The 13,370-nt window shown below is 46.3% G+C and overlaps 1 protein-coding gene across 3 annotated transcripts in view; it reads right to left on the reverse strand.

Annotated features, from left to right (window-relative positions):
* Nucleotides 1-13,370, reverse strand: part of UBR2 (ubiquitin protein ligase E3 component n-recognin 2) — a 1,804,160-nt gene that overhangs the window by 1,334,277 nt on the left and 456,513 nt on the right. For all 3 annotated transcript variants that reach the window (XM_086927821.1, XM_086927820.1, XM_086927822.1), the window contains one exon: nt 8,874-8,973. In XM_086927821.1, the coding sequence (XP_086783947.1) occupies nt 8,874-8,973 (100 nt within the window). The remainder of the gene's footprint in view (nt 1-8,873; nt 8,974-13,370) is intronic.

The following is a 13,370-nucleotide window of genomic DNA, read 5'->3' on the forward strand; positions in this document are numbered from 1 at the left end:
AAGTGTGGGAGTAGCAACCACTACCTACTTCTGGGGCAGGAACACGCTCAATGGCTCCCTTGGCCAACAGAGCCGTAACTTCCTGTAGGAGAAGGGCCAGATGATCCTCCGACATGCAATGGTACTGAGGTGGCAAGGCTTGGGGGGTAGTCTTGAACGGGAGGGTATAGCCACTACGGATTATTTGTAAAATCTACCGGTCTGACATGATGGTGCGCCAGTGGGGGAGGTGATGGCGAATCCTGCCGCCCACTGGCGATTGGTGTCCCTGAAAGGTCAGACTAGGAGGGTTTGGAGGCTGCTGCAGAGGGGGCGGTGGTGGACTGACCTGCACACTGGCCCCCAGACACATGACGGTGGGTTCCACACCCCAGGCCGTGCATGGGCTGGAAAGCTTGCGCCGGCCTGTGTTCTGGGTGGGATATGGTGGGGCACCCCTTCCATAGCCACGAAAGTGGTGAAAAGCAGACTTCACCGGACAGCTGGAGAGGTGGCCCAAGGACTTGGCCATTGCCCAAGAGTCCTTGAAGCACTCTAGCGCATTGTCTGCTTGTCGTCGAAGCGATGGCCATCAAAGTGCATGTCCGTTAGGGTAGCTTGGACATCCCCAGAAAAAACAGTCAACCTCAGCCAGGCATAGCGTCGAAGGGCTACCAACGTTGAAATCGTTCTGCCCAGCGAGTCGGCGGTATCCAGTCCACAGCTTATAGTAAACTTAGCTACATCTCTCCCCTCGGCAACTGCATGGGAGAGCTCAGCCCGGGCCTCCTCCGGGCACTGGAGCAGCACCTGCACTACCATATCCCACACAGAGTGGGTGTAACTGCCCAACAGACATGGGGTGTTTACTGACCGCAGTCTTAAGCTGGAGAAAGAAAACATAATCTTCCCAAGATGGTCCAGCTTTTTGGATTCCCTATCAGGTGGTGCTGTAGGGAATGATCCTTTGGTCGTGGAGGCTTGGACTACGAAGCTCTCAGGAGTGGGGTGTTGGGAAAGGAAAGTGGGGTCGCCCAGAGCCAGGCGGAGGTGTAGGGCAATCATCCTATCCATAGGATCCCATGTGCTGGGCTAGGACTAGGTGCCCCGAAGGATGTCTTTTAGGGCTTCATTGAACGGCAGCAGGGGCTCCGAAGAGCTCGCTGCCGGTTGAAGCACGTCTGTCAGGAGGTTAGTCCTGATTGCCAAAGTAGGCAGCTCGAGTTTCAGAGACTCAGCCACCCTAAGCAACATCACTGCAGAAGAAGCTCCCTCCTCCATAGCCACGGTAGGAGGAGACAGCATGCCAAGGTCTGGGGCGGTATCCAGACCACTGGCTTCCCCCAACTGCTCTCTCCAGTCCGGGTCATACTCAAACTGGTCAGATAAAGGGTCACCTGACCCCGTCCAGTCCTCTTCACCCTCCTCTGGTTGCCAATCTGGCCTAAACACACCAGGGTTGAACAGGAGAACAAAAGTACCCGTTGGCGCCGGATTCTGCATAGTTCGACACCGGTCCTGCTCCGTATACACATCAGGGTGGAGGCCGGGGTCGACGCCGGGTGGGGACACTACCGGCGTCGGCAGCGGATGTGGTGCCTGTGGATTCGTGGCCGTGATATGAGGTCGATCGGCGCCAATCCAGATCTAGGCCTGGGGAGACCCTGTGGTGCTGAGGCCAGAGCCGGGGCGGTGAAGGGCCAGGGCCCCCAGCCGGGGACCGAAGGTGCGCAAACGGAGTCGGTCTGCCCAAAGATGGCATGCATTGCTCCGTAAAAAGCTCGAAACTGGGCAGGGGTCGCTCCAGGTCCCAGGAAGGGAGGGAAACTCAGAGCCGACCCTTCGGGCTCGCACGCGGAGCCATGGGAGGGGCACCCGCTGCATTCCTCGTGCCGACGGACAGGGAGAAGTGGAAGAGCATCGATGCTTCTTTGACTTCTTCTTGTGCTTCGACTAACCTGAGGAGTGCGAAGACTTCGAGGATGAATGTGGTGTCCAGTCCCTCGAACTCCCACTTGATCGGGACCTCGAACGGCGCAGAGCAGACTGCCGGGCCTCAAGAAACTTTCGGGACCGCTCCCGCAAAGACTTCAGATTCTTGGTCGGGCAGTCAGAACATGACTTGGGGTCATGGTCGCGTTCCAGGCACACGCGGTGCAGATCCGTCACCACGATCAGCTTTCAGCCAGAACCACATGCCTTGAAACCGGGCATCCCTTGTGCAGCAGGAGTCGATGGACTAAAAAAACGATGTTGACAAAGGTCGAGAAAAAGTCAGCCAAAAAGTGACTGGAGTATGGTGCCACTCTTTCCGGGTCTGCGCTGGCTGGCGTGGAAAAAGAAAGAACTGACATCAGCGCACGAGGACGGCGTTTTAAGTAGCTGCCGCAACGTCATCCCGTCAACGACGAACGAAGAGCGGACCAATGCCACCTTTCCATGAGGAGCGGTACTGCTGACGAAAAAATTCTCTGCATCCAGTCTGACGCCTGGGGGTAATTCAGAAGGTAAGGAATCTATAACTAATTGTCTCTTTCAGATCTCCAGTTTACAGCACTGCTCAAATCCTTCACAATCAGCCACTATCACACAGGAAAGATAGTAATCAGCCTATGGTTATGGTGCTATGTATCTGTAGAAATGTACCCCGAGATGGGCTACACTTCAGGATAGGCAGAGGGTAAGAAGACTTGCATATCCAGTACAATAAACCTGGCAGATACAAGTCAAACCTGTCAAATCCTCACAGGGTTTGGACAACAGGTTGAAAACCGACCCTATCTATGGACCCCATTTGCAAAGAAAACCATACACGTATCTCACATAATGATTCCTCAAAAGGTCGGGTCTTGTCTGCAAATCCTGCCTACGAAGTCTCTGCCCATGAGCAAACCCACAACCGTAGACAAGCTCTGCAATAAAGCGCTAATAGATCAATGAATTAGTTAACATGAGCTATAGAAAAAGCATGTTACAAAACAGAGGGAAAAAATGCCCTCAGACAACAATCCCAGACACATCTAAAATAAAACACGAAAACTTTACAAACTTCTTCTATGACAAAATGCAAAAAGTCTAGAAAGATATTCCAGCCAACCTAGACAATTCCGTCAAACATGAGCTGTAACGGAAACACATAACTAAATGGGTATCATTTGAGGCCCATGTCTGCCTGCATAGTTCTAAACAATTGATCTAAAAATGCCCGCCCCTCGGGACTACAGACCCTTTACTATACTATGTTCCTAAGATACTAGATTTAATTTTTACTTATGAAAATCTATAGGGCCAAATGTCCTAAGAACAAGATTGTCTCTCTCTATAGCAAAAAACTGAATGAGCATCTTCTAATATTACGAAAAGTAGTTCCTATCGTAATGCAATAATATATTAACCTCTTCACTGTGGCGGCTATTCCGCCGCAGCGCTAAGGGGGTGGGCGCGCGGCGGTCCCGTGCTCGTGACGGAACCGCTCCGTCACGGCACGCGGGTGAGCTGTGCTTGTGACTGAACGGTTCCGTCACGGCCCCGCCCGCGCTTCAGAGCGTTAGCGCAGGCGCGGCGAGAGGGCCGTGACGGAACCGTTCTGTTACCAGCACAGCCCAACCGAGGCTCGTGACGGAACGGTTCCGTCACGAGAATGGGAGGGATTAAAAGAGGACTAGCTTTTTTAGTCTAACATTTTTGCCTGTGGGATTTATATTTCGGATGGATGGATGGAGTAACCCGTCCACTAAGATCTAAATCAGGCCCTTAGCCCACTGTAGTTAGATAGGTCTGCTGTTTTTGTGTTTTTTTGCTAATAACTTTGGCCCTGTTTGACGAATGTTCACAAAACTTTCCCAAACAAGTTAATCCACCTCAGCTTCTTCCTAGAAATTTTGGGCCGATCCATCAAGCTTGAGGCGAGAAAAAAAGGGGAGTCTCGAAACACAAAATTCCCATGCAATTTCATCTTTAAGATGGGCTACAGCAAAAACTGCTAAACGGAATTACACCAATTTCGTCAGGAAGCTAGATCTTGGTCCACAAATTGTGGTGCTTTTGATTTGTTGTAAATCTTTTCAGAAGTTTTTGATTTGCTTTTAAATTTACAAAAAAGCAGCGTATACCCAGAGGTGTCCTGGCACTGCCAGTAAAAGGTGAAATAAGCAACCAGAACGAATCATGGCTAAACAGCCAGGTTTTCAGAGTTATCCTGAAACACAGTAAAGAATTGGACGCCTTCAGCACAGGGGGGAGGATGATTCCAATTTTGAGCGTCACACATGAGAAAACTCCAACTTTCCCAGAAAGACAGTTTAAACTAGGGGACTACCTTGTTCCTGGCCTGGGCTAGAACGAATGGTACCACCTGAACCTTTCTTTCAGATAGACAGGACTCGAACCATTAAGTGCTTTCATCCATTGGCTCACTGCACTCATCCAGTTCTGAAAGGTGTCGTCCAAATTGGGCCCCTTGTTGGAAAGCGAGACCACAATCTGGATTTAGACAGCATAAGAATCTAACGACAACCCAAAGGATATATTAATAGCACACCAGAGCTAAACATAGCACTGAAGATTTTAACCAGGTAGGGGGCCACAGATCCGGATAATAAATGGAAGAGCTTGGGTGGACAAGGGTTCAAAGGCGATCCTGAATTTGCGTTAGAAATGGCCAGTTTTACTTGATCCTTTGAGATATTAAGGGTCAACAAAATATAGATATTTGGATGGCTCGACGCGGAATAATCTCGCAAGCCCCCCACGAAAGAGCAAATTCAACAAGCACCGGTAACACATCAGTTTCACCCATCTAGTAAATTAAGAGCTGTTTTCATCGTCTGGGAGAAGGAAAGAGCTCCCTGACATAACACAGGAGTGGAGACGATGTGGTGCAGCAGCCAGAGCTGCTGACTCGAGCTGGGGATCCCGGTTCAAGTCTCAGAGGTGCCGCGGAACATCCTGTGATTCTATTCAAATCACTTCATCTCTCTGGGTGATAAATTGTTATATAAATATGCTGCAATAGTAAAAGGCTAAACTTTATGAAAATATAGTTCCACCAAAGCAGATGTTAACAGTATTTTGGCGTTGGGAAACTGATGAGAGAAGCAGATGAGGAACAAGCATTGGTAAATGCAGGGAAATATGCTACAGCCAAAAGAAATGGAGGAAAAGTAAGCGGCACACACAGGAACCAATGAGAAGTCAGGAAACAGAGGAGGTCCCTTTTAGGTTTATACTAAAAACAATAGATTTCTCAAATAGATTTCTCAAACATAGTGCAAGCGCTGTGCAGGCAAAACTTGAAAATGGGTTCCTGTGATTGGGTAACAGGCCTGTTCTTCAAGTGAGCCTTCATGCTCTCTCTGGAGTATGAAAGTTCCTGCAAGTCCCTCGAGAGCGAGCGCTCTGATTAGCTGGCTGCTGACATTTTAGAAATGAAATGACCGCCATTACAGTTTACTGTGAAAAATTGCAGGTCTTGTGAAAATGAGGTAAAAAAGCAGTAAAAAATTATCCTCTCCCTCTAGATGTGGAGATGAGGTCTCTAGGGCATAACTGCTGTGATGAAATTAAATGTATATTGTTTTTTATAAAAATGTACAATCGTGTGGGACTCTCGCTGGATTGTGAATAGTAAAAAAGGAGTAGGTGAGTTCTCAATACACTCTGCTTGTAGAAATGCATATTGTGGTGCTTGTTATTAAGATTTAGTGTTTAGATTTAGTGTTTAAGAGAGTACTATGAGGAGTAGAAGGTTCATTCTTTTTTAAATATTATGATCTTGGGAGACTCTTGCAGGGATTGTGAAAAATAGGAAAGAGTAGGTGATCTTTGAATACACTCTGGTATGCACATTGTTTCTGTAGGAAGGAGTCTTAGTGGAGAAGTTGCTTAACAGAGTTTACTATTTATGCCCATCAGCCTGGGAAGAGTTGAGAGTAGAGTTAAGGCTCTTCCACCGCCCTACTAAGCACACCCACCATCCAAAAGAGAAGTCTCAGCTGAGAGGCCAGTCCCTCCATATATCCTAGAATGCACACCGGTCATCTGAGAGAAAGATCTCAAAGGAGAGTCCAGCTCATCCACACATCATACTGTGCACATCTTTCATTTTAGAAAGAGGTCTCAAAGGAGAGGCCAGTCCCTCCCCACGCACTAGTACACACACCAGTCATCTGAGAGAGAAGTTTGAAAGGAGAGCCCAGTCCCTCCCCACATTCTACTTGGCATACCCATCATTACTGAGAAAGATCTCAGCTAAGAGGTCAGTCCCTCCACACACCCTACTACATACACCACCATCTGAGAGAGAGGTCTCAAAGGAGAGGGAGGTCCATGCACATACCGTACTGCACACACACCTGTCGTGTGAGAGAGAGGTCTCAAAGAAGAGAGGTCTGAAAGGCGAGGCCAGTCCATCCACACATCCTACTACGTACACCCATCATGTGAGTGAGAGAGGGGTCTGTCTGACCACACCCTACTAGGCACACCCGTCATCTGAGAGAGAGGTCTCAAAGGAGAGGCCAATCCCTCCCTACTAACTAGTACGCACACCCGTCACCTGAGAGAGAGAGATCTGAAAGAAGAGCTCAGTACCTCCCCACACCAATCATCTGAGAGAGAAGTCTCAGAAGAGAGGTCAGTCACTCCACACACCCTCCTACACACAGCTGTCATCTGATAGAGAGGTCTAAAAGGAGAGGCCAGTCCAGCCACACACCCATCATCTGAGAGAGGACCCCCACACCTTCCTACGCACACCTGCCTTTTGAGAGAGAGTCTTCAAAGGAGAAGCCAGTCCATCCACTCACCCTACTACGCACACCTGTCATCTGAGAGAAAGATCTGAAAGGAGAGGTCAGTCTTTCCTCCTGTCCTACTTCGCAAACCCGTCATATAAGAGAGAGGAGTGAAATGAGAGGCCAGTCCATCTCCACACATGGGGTTGGGTGTATGGAGGGGGGATTGGCCGAAGAGCCGGGCTGCAGGCCATGCACCGCTGCCAATCCAAGTCACTCACGGCCAAAGTGTGCTGGAGGCCATGCATGGCATTGAATTTAAGTATGGTAATTAAATATTACTTTATGTTAAAAAGAACCCAGGAAATTCACTGAAAAAACAAAGATTAAAGTAATGCTATAGTTTGGTGAATTTGTTAGAGACAAATTAATGTTTTGAACTAAAAAAATAAACAGAAATTCACCAGTTCTAGTTAGCAGAGCTAAACATGACTTGCACCCCTCCCATACACTGCTTATGACCTCACATATTACAACACTCATGACATGTTCTATGAAATCGTTTATGACATCACTAATGACACCACACATGAAATCACTAATGACATCATCCAAGCTCTTTTGTATAGCTCTAGAGCTCTTAAAGTAAGTACAAAATAGCTCAGAGGAAAACGAGTCATCATTAATGCAATCACTGAAACAACTACCTTGGGTGTAGAAAGGCATGGTTATGCCACATTGACTATACCAGAAACATCACGGGTAGCGTAGTTCACATTAACCACAGATATATAGGAAACCCTCATTGCATATGGTGTTCAATCTGTAGAAGACTGTGCAGAAAAAGCAAAGTTCCTAAAACTACTGAATGTCTGTTCGGAAACAAATTCCCTCCTATGGACAGATTTTATCTTTATCTAACCCCTGACAGTCACCGAACCTACATTGAGAAATTAAGTTGATATGAGTAGAGAAATGAGTACTGTAAACAGTATCCACTCTATGGAGTTTACCCTGTACCACATTATTTGCAGGCAGTGAAACTCTCTTAAGAAATACGCTAAAGAGTATTAAATTGTACACCCTATGCAAAACTACATTATTCGCTTAAATTAAGCAATGTATGAAGGTGTTAATGATTATTCTACCTGCAGCCTTCATACTGTGGTGAAAACGTTACAGCTAGCCCATCTTCTGAAGCAAAACCAGCACATGTACATAGCTTAATACTTTGTGAACATAGTCTTCTATCTTACTTAGAAATTGTCATGCTGAGACGATTCTGTCTAATACATCAAGACTACTTACAATACTCAGTATGTAGAGTGTAGAATCTTTGCCCTGCTGGTAACTTTTTCTGCAGAGCCTAAAAACGTGTGTGGAACATGCTGGACACAAGTGTTCAACTTTCACCTGCACACATGGTTACTATTCAATGCAAACATTTGTAACATATTCAATACCTCTACAAACCTATGATGCACTAGGAGCACATGCGTTTTGTAAACACTTACACATATTAGCTGTACACAGGCTGTACACACATAGATAGAAAAGTAAAATGTTAGCCATCACTATGTACACCGTAAAACAAACTAACACTCTCATTGGATGATGTCATTTGAAATGTTATCAATTACGTCAAATTATGTCATAGAACATTTCATGAGTGATGTAACATGTTAGGTCATAAGCAGTGCATGGCGGGGGCGCAAGTTATAGTTAGATCTGCTAACTATAACTGGTGTATTTCTGTGGTATTTTTTTTGTTCAAAACGCTAATGTCACTGACAAATTCACCTATCTATATTGTTACTTTCAACTATGGTTTTTTTTTTCAGCGCAAAAAAATATATATGTGTGTGTGTGGGTATATATATACACACACACACATATATATATATATATATATATATATACACACATATAAATACACAGCCCTATGAGGCCATACAATGTTTGAGATTTTAATTTACTGAAACTTTTTCATCTCAAAAACAAAGTGAACGTTTGTATATGAAATGTGTACAGGTGTGTAATAACAATACATCAAATTAGCTTTTTCAAGTATAAACTTGTCAATTTCATGGCCCAGTCTCAACACCAAATATTTGCTTAAATGTTTTTGACCAATATGGAGTTATTCACTGTTCTACATACCTGCATACATTTCAACAATTCCAAAAAGACATCAAAGCCTTCCAGAAATTTCTGTCGTAATCCATCTGACCATTCGGGAGGCTTGCTGATGAGAACATATCTGGAAATATAAAATAAACAGTTAAATCCCAATGGTTCACATTTACCACAGAGCTCCAATTCTTGAGCAAAGTCAGGAATCATGGACTCCAGCAAATGTTCTACAGGAAACCAAAGACTAGTTAGTACATTTTAGATGACAGTAAACTTCGGTCTCCATTGTAAGAATCCACGAATTCTGAATAAGCTGGGAACAGAGATTTCAGACAATTCGGGAACTGCAAGTTGCAAAACATGCAGAACAGAATAACAGACTAACCATGCATTCTATTACTCACACATATTCACTTTTGATTCACTAGCACAGCACACTCAAGAAGGGGAATGCTCAGAAGTAAAGACATAATAATAATGACATCCCTAGAAGTATAACAAAGATATATGCAATGAATATATATTTGCACATAAATTTGAAGCTAGATGTGCTATGATGAATGAAGGAAGTGATGAAATTAATTTTCTAATTACTGCAGTTGGGTACAAAATTGAATAGCTGAAAAAGGTACAAACTATCCCTTTGTGAACTTTCACTTAATGTGATTTCCAACAATGAAGGAAAAGTTACTTGCACATGGTAATGCAAGCACAACATTGTTACTTTATCCCAGACGGAGTTGACATAAAACTTCGAAGCAATGCAGATGTTGAACATTCATCATCGGCATTCAGGTGGTGGGAGAGTTATTGATGATGATGGGGCTACAATAATTTGAAAAACAGCACTTGCTGAGCTTGACAGCATCAGTCTTGTGGCTATCAAAGAATGAGTGCACACATATTGAAATTCAAGATGTACAGTTGCAGTGCAGTGTGACTGGTGAAATCTCACTGGACAAACCACCTCTCTCATGCTGAAGGATATTATTGGTGGTACTTCCAATGTGATATCCAAGCAGATTGCTTCAAAACAGTTAATGCACCAAACGGAAGATCTTACTCGAGAAGCCTGGAGCTTGCGAAGAGTATAATTTGATATTATCCTCTTCAATAATTCCCCTCCACAGGATAATGCCATGTTCCCCGATATTGTTGCTTGGTTGGGTAGATGTCATTCTCACTCATGTGGACATTTATGTTGAACTGTATACTGTGAGAGATGTCTGTTCTTTACTGTAAACTACATATGTGTAGTCTACAGTACTTTGTAATGACTGGGTTTGATTTATTATCTTGAGTTTGTAAATATTTAGGGTAGAACATGTCTGCTTGCAATCCATTTAAGATAGCTGTGGGTGTTTCCGTCCAGTGTTTTCCATTAAATCGATCGAATGAACGGCACATCAATAATGTAAAGATAAGATTGAGGTCCCACTGGGGATCAGAACCTAAGTAATTTAAATAATGTAGGCTGATCTGGTAAATGCAAGAAGGTTGAGACGGCAAAAAGGTAACCTCTAACTGTACCCAAAGTAAGGTTTTTTCGGGTGAGAGAGAGAGAACAAACAGGAGAACATCAGACAATTGGGCCTGGAGTGGGTCAAGTTAGCACAAACCTGTACCTGCGACAGGCGTATACATAATTGTCAAAGGACGTCTGGCTGCAGAGATTACATCATCTACCTCCGGAGGGAAATTAAAGGCATTCAGCTGGCGCTGCACAACCTCCATGTATGAAGGTGGCAATTGTGAAGACCTGGGTGAAGAGTAAGACCTTTCTGCTGCAACAGCAGTTCCTCCAAGAGGTGCAGCCTGTTCAGAGGACAGAAGCTCAAACCCAGAAATTCTGGATACCATACTCTCCAGGCCCAGTCTGGAGTCACTAAGATATCTTGGGTTCGGTCACTTCAGATCTTCTTGCGAACTCGGGCAGGAGTATTATTGTCAGAAAGGCATACAGACGTCCTGAGTTCCACTCAAGGTGGAATGCATCTCCGAGCGAGAGACGCCTTGGAAACTCCCATGCACAGAAGTGCGAACATTGTACCGACTTGGCAGTGGCAAACAGATTTAGCCAAGGTTCTACCCATTCACAAAAGAGACCTTGCACCTCCATTGGGTGTAAATGCCACTCGGTATCTGCAAGGTGCCAACGGCTACGTTTGTCCACCCATGCATTCAATGAGATCTCCAGTTGTTCTCCAGTAGGAAGATCCCTTGGTGGTCCAGCCATTTCCAGAGGTTCAGGTCCTCCACGCACAGAGTCCGTGACCCTATACCGCACTGTTTGTTGCACTACGATGGTGTTGTCTGTGAGCATCTGTTAAAAACCTCCCCTTGATGGACAGCAGAAAGGCTTTCAGCTCCAAGCGATAGCCCTCAGCTACAGACGGTTGATATGGAGCCGAGACACAGCCGGAGACCTGAGGCCTCTGATCTCCCACTTTCAAGGTGGCTGCCCCAGCCCAGAAGTGATGCATCAGTCACCACTGTCAGCTATGGGTGAGGAAGGGAGAGGGGTCTGCTGCAGACCCAATCACATTTCAGTAGTCACCACTGCAGATCTTTCACAGTCTTCTATGTAATCTTAATTTGGTAGGAGAGGTCCCTTCGATGTTGAGCCCACTGGGACTTCAGATCCCACTGCAGAACCCGCATATGCCACCTACCGTGCTCGACCAGCGGGATGCCATCAGCCTCAGAGTGGACCTCAATGAAATTCAGGACAGAGGCTGAAACACTGGGTTTATAGCCTGAATGTCATGGACTCTTTACCAGGGGGAAAGGCACCAAACAGAGCAGTGTCCAGGGTGGCTCCAATAATGGGGAGCATCTGGAAAGTTGTCAGGTGTGACTTTGGTAACTTATAGTGAACCCTAAAAATGACAGGAGGTTTGCCACTATGTGGAGGTTGATGACGACTGCTATGGAGAGCCGACATTCAAGAGCCAGTCATTGAGGTAGGAGAAGATTGGCACCCCTGACCTCCGAAGGTGTGCTGGCAACACTGCCATCACTTTTGTTAACACCTAAAGGGTCTGGTTCGTCCAAAGGGGAGTACAGCAAACTGAAAATGTGCCTCTCCAACCAAGAAGAGCAGGTAGGAGCAATGGACTAGCAGGACAGGAATATGGAAATAGGAGTACAGCAAATCCAACACCACCATCCAGTCTCCAAGGTCGAGGGCAGATGAGACCTGGGCCAGAGTGAACATTTTAAACTTCTCCTACTGGAGTAAGGCATTAATAGGACACCGGTCTAAACTTGGACGAAGGCCTCCATCCTTCTTGGGTACCAGAAAGCACCTTTGCCACTAGGACTTGCATTTCTGTGCAAAACGGAAAGACGGTCCTCCATCAGTTACCTGGGAGGGAAGGAGGGCGGGAGAAGGTATGGCGGTAACAGAATGAAAGGTAAGACATATCCCCATCAGACAATTTGCAGAATCCACCTGCCCAATGTTATGGCCTGCCAACCCGACAAGAATGGTTGGATGCTGCCTTACATCAAGTGGCTGTGCTATGCTAATGGCCGGCTATAGGGGTTTTGCAGGTGTGGCTGCAGGGAGGTGATGCACTGGGTAGCCCATTGATCTTGACCACGGCGTGGTGGACACAATGCCTCAACTGTAAAACTGCTGGGTGCCTTGTGGCGGTTAGATTGGCTGGTGGAATGGGGCATCTCCGCCGAAGCTGTTAAAAGAGCAGTAACATGGCTGATGTGGCTGACAAGGAGGGGCAGAAAAACCCAAGGAGTGTGCCATGGCCTACTTTCCTTGAACCGCTCAAGAGCAGAATCTGCTTTGTACCTAAACAGGTGAATCCCTTCAAACTGTCTACCCACGTGGGACGACTGGACATTGCCTGAAAAACAGATGAACACAGCCAAGCGTGGCAGAGAATGGCGACACTGGTGCCAATAGCCAGCTCGATAGAATCGGTGGTGTCCAAACTACAATGAATTGTCAGTTTTGCTGCATCGCAACTGTTCTGTATACCTGGGCGAGGACATGTCAGAGATCTTCAGGAGCACCTGGAAGGACTCGAGCCACCGATTTGCAAAAAGACGTGGGAAAAGCACCCCAGCTGGCAGCCGGCATTTACAGAGAGAAGCGCCAAGCTGTTGGAGAAAGGACGCTTCTCCTGGATATCTCCAACATTTTTGACTCCCTATCTGGAGGAGTAGTTCGCAACATGTTGGGGTTGATCTTACCTGCAGACTCCTACACCACCAAGCTTCCAGAGGAGGGGTGCTGAGAGAAAAATGGAGGGTCGTCCAGGAGGGGCTTTGGCATTGTGAAATATTCAGTCTGTGGGCCAGAGTAGGCTTTGGCCCATGCCCCCAACAGATCGTCCGTAAGAACCTCATTAAAAAGTAAGAGGGGCTCAGTGGATGATTGCCCCGGCTGAAAGACTGCTTTAAGAACATTGGTCTCGACCTCCATGGCAGGACCAGGGATTAAGAGGAACCCCAATCCAAGGGAGGTATCAAGGCTACTAGCCACTTGTATGGCTGGTTAAT

The sequence above is a fragment of the Lissotriton vulgaris genome, chromosome 6 (assembly GCF_964263255.1).
Source record: "Lissotriton vulgaris chromosome 6, aLisVul1.2, whole genome shotgun sequence".
Classification (NCBI taxonomy): Eukaryota; Metazoa; Chordata; class Amphibia; order Caudata; family Salamandridae; genus Lissotriton; species Lissotriton vulgaris.